Source organism: Salvelinus sp. IW2-2015, unplaced genomic scaffold (genome assembly GCF_002910315.2).
Source record: "Salvelinus sp. IW2-2015 unplaced genomic scaffold, ASM291031v2 Un_scaffold5831, whole genome shotgun sequence".
NCBI lineage: Eukaryota > Metazoa > Chordata > Actinopteri > Salmoniformes > Salmonidae > Salvelinus > Salvelinus sp. IW2-2015.
The window spans coordinates 5,378-7,874 of NW_019947096.1; the positions used below are offsets into that span (position 1 = coordinate 5,378).

At 41.7% G+C, this 2,497-nt stretch overlaps 1 protein-coding gene across 1 annotated transcript in view; it reads right to left on the minus strand.

The window, feature by feature from the left end:
• ntpcr (nucleoside-triphosphatase, cancer-related) overlaps positions 1-2,004 on the minus strand; it is a 4,619-nt gene extending 2,615 nt beyond the window's left edge. The window contains exon 1 of the mRNA XM_024144748.1: positions 1,885-2,004. Coding sequence (XP_024000516.1) covers positions 1,885-1,918 — 34 coding nt within the window. The 5' untranslated portion in view covers positions 1,919-2,004. The remainder of the gene's footprint in view (positions 1-1,884) is intronic.
• Positions 2,005-2,497: the final 493 nt, after the last annotated feature.

Genomic DNA, 2,497 nt, shown 5'->3' on the forward strand with positions numbered 1-2,497 from the left:
ACATCTAGGCTACGGATATAACCTGATACACATGACATCTAGGCTACGGATATAACCTGATGCACGTGACATCTAGGCTACGGATATAACCTGATGCACATGACATCCCGGCAACTTTGAGAAAAAACACACTATATCTGTTGTCCCTGTTGAAATTCGAGACGTCTATGAATATTCATTAGGCTAGCATCTCACTTGCCAATGAGTACAATTGTAAAATCAACAAATATTCAAAAAAAAGTATTCAAATAATGAGATGTATCCACCAATCCAAAGAGGAATAGGCGTGAGCTTGACAGCCCAGTGTTCAGCTCTGTGGGCAGAAAAAAAACTCATAGTTAGGCATCTTGTCATTTTATCCAAAGATTGTCTATTATATTGACAAGACTCGATTGACCACTAACAATGGAAATACATGTCCTCAAAGATGGAAGGCAGGGGTAAGGAGGCGAGATCAGGTAGGACAATTCTAGTCAATGAGAGGGCAGCTCCACATTTGAACAGGCCATAGAGATAGATAGAGGACTCATCTTTGTATCTGTGCTGTTGTAACATCTGTGGCAGCATGGGCAGTACCTTTGAATCTCCATTTTGAAGTAGTCCATTTTCTTCTTCATTGGCTGATTGCTCCCAACTCCTAGGAATCCCCATCCAGTGTACTACTTTCAATTGGTGGAACCCCTCAATGGCAATGTCCATGCTAAAACCGGTTATATCCATGACAAGTCCGCTATTTCTACGACAACAGGCAGAACTCTGATATAAGTATATATTTTTTTAAGTTACCAAAATGCCATGTGCGTCCACTTATAGCAGTGCATTCGTAACAAGTGAACTACTACAAAACGAATATTCGATCAAATAAGCCTCAAGTATCAAATTAGCAATACAACTTGTTTGGCACTCAATCACCTCCATACACACATTCCTCACTTTGTGGGCTTATTTTTGTGGACAGATTTTGGGTGGAAGTCAACCTGTTGCTTCCTCTCGTATATCAAGTATCTCCAATAGGGTCTGACTCCAGCAGATACCTTCTCTAAGCTGGACACATTACATTTTTAACAATGCTTTTTTTCCTGATAAAAACTAATGAATTGCATCCGCCATTGGAGCCCAGTTTCATAATATTACCATATGTTGGCAATGAGACCTGCCCACGTTGCTGGTAGTTAAAATGTAAACAACAACAAATTACTAGAGCTAGTGTGTACTAGCTAGTTAGCGTGATACTAGCTAGCGTATACTAGATCTAGAGTGTATTAGTTAACGTATACTAGAGTTTGTGTGGTACTTAAAATAACGCCCAGGACCAGCGCTTTTGCGCCGACTGGTATGTGTGGAGCACACTACACCCTGCAACAAAGCTACTGACGGACTGCAGACCAACACACCATGTGAGATGTGCATGCGTACCATTTGGCCCAAAAGACCCTGTAGGTGTGATCGAGGCATTACGCCTTGATCACACTGACAGTTAATATTTCTGCAGAATGGTATGCAGCATCATAAGGATATGTGTGTCTATGCATACAGTTTGACGCGTACGTTAGAAAGATCCAACCTATGCACCACACAGAACCTGCCTCTCCAACACAATGCAGAAAGTCAAACGCAGCGTTCCATTGGAAATACATGTATTTTTGGTGTACCCAACATGCAAAAACCCTGTCGGTGTGATCGAGGCGTTAAATCAAGACACTCAAGCGTCAGTTTACAAATTGTTTTAGGTATTAGCTGAACTACTGCTGTTACATTGTATTGTGTGGCATCATGTCTATAGCTAACGTTAGCTAGCAGCAGTCACAACTTCACAGCGTTTCTGAACAACTACCCGTGCCATGCTGTCTGCGTTGTGTTTTAAAAGGTTTGTTTTATAGTTACCCGGAGGTCCTGTTAGGAAAACGTGTTTGATCATTTCTGATTAAATGTTCTGTTTCACTGTTCACTACTTTTCTTCTCCTCACATCCGTAAACATGGGAGCCGCACATGTGCAGATTGAATTGGCATGACTCACTTAGGGGATTATATTAATGAACCCGGTTAGCGTGATATCATTCGATTTGGAACCGGGCTGCCTCCCGGGTGTGAGTCAGGTATTACGTTCTGGTCAAGTATTCTGTGTTTTCACATGCAAAAGTAATAAAAAAACGCTTTATCTGTCTTCCCAATGAAAACTACTTTGAAAATTCGAACATATATTTTATAGAAAAGAGATTTATGTTTCTGAACGATGCCCCCATGCTGCATTGTTGACAGATTACCGTTTGATTTGAACACGGCGCGCCTCCCTCACTGATTTCGCCCGGTCGCTCATGTGATGGGCCATAACCCGGTTCAACCCGGGGCAGTTTAATCGAATCCCCTCATTGACATTCATTGGGCAGGACCAGCACAAATAGTAGAAGGGGGAAGAGAGAATAATCAATTAATACTAATTGGAAGGGGTCTGTGTAAATGTGAATCCAATCCTCAGAATCCTGGAAAAAGTAAAGC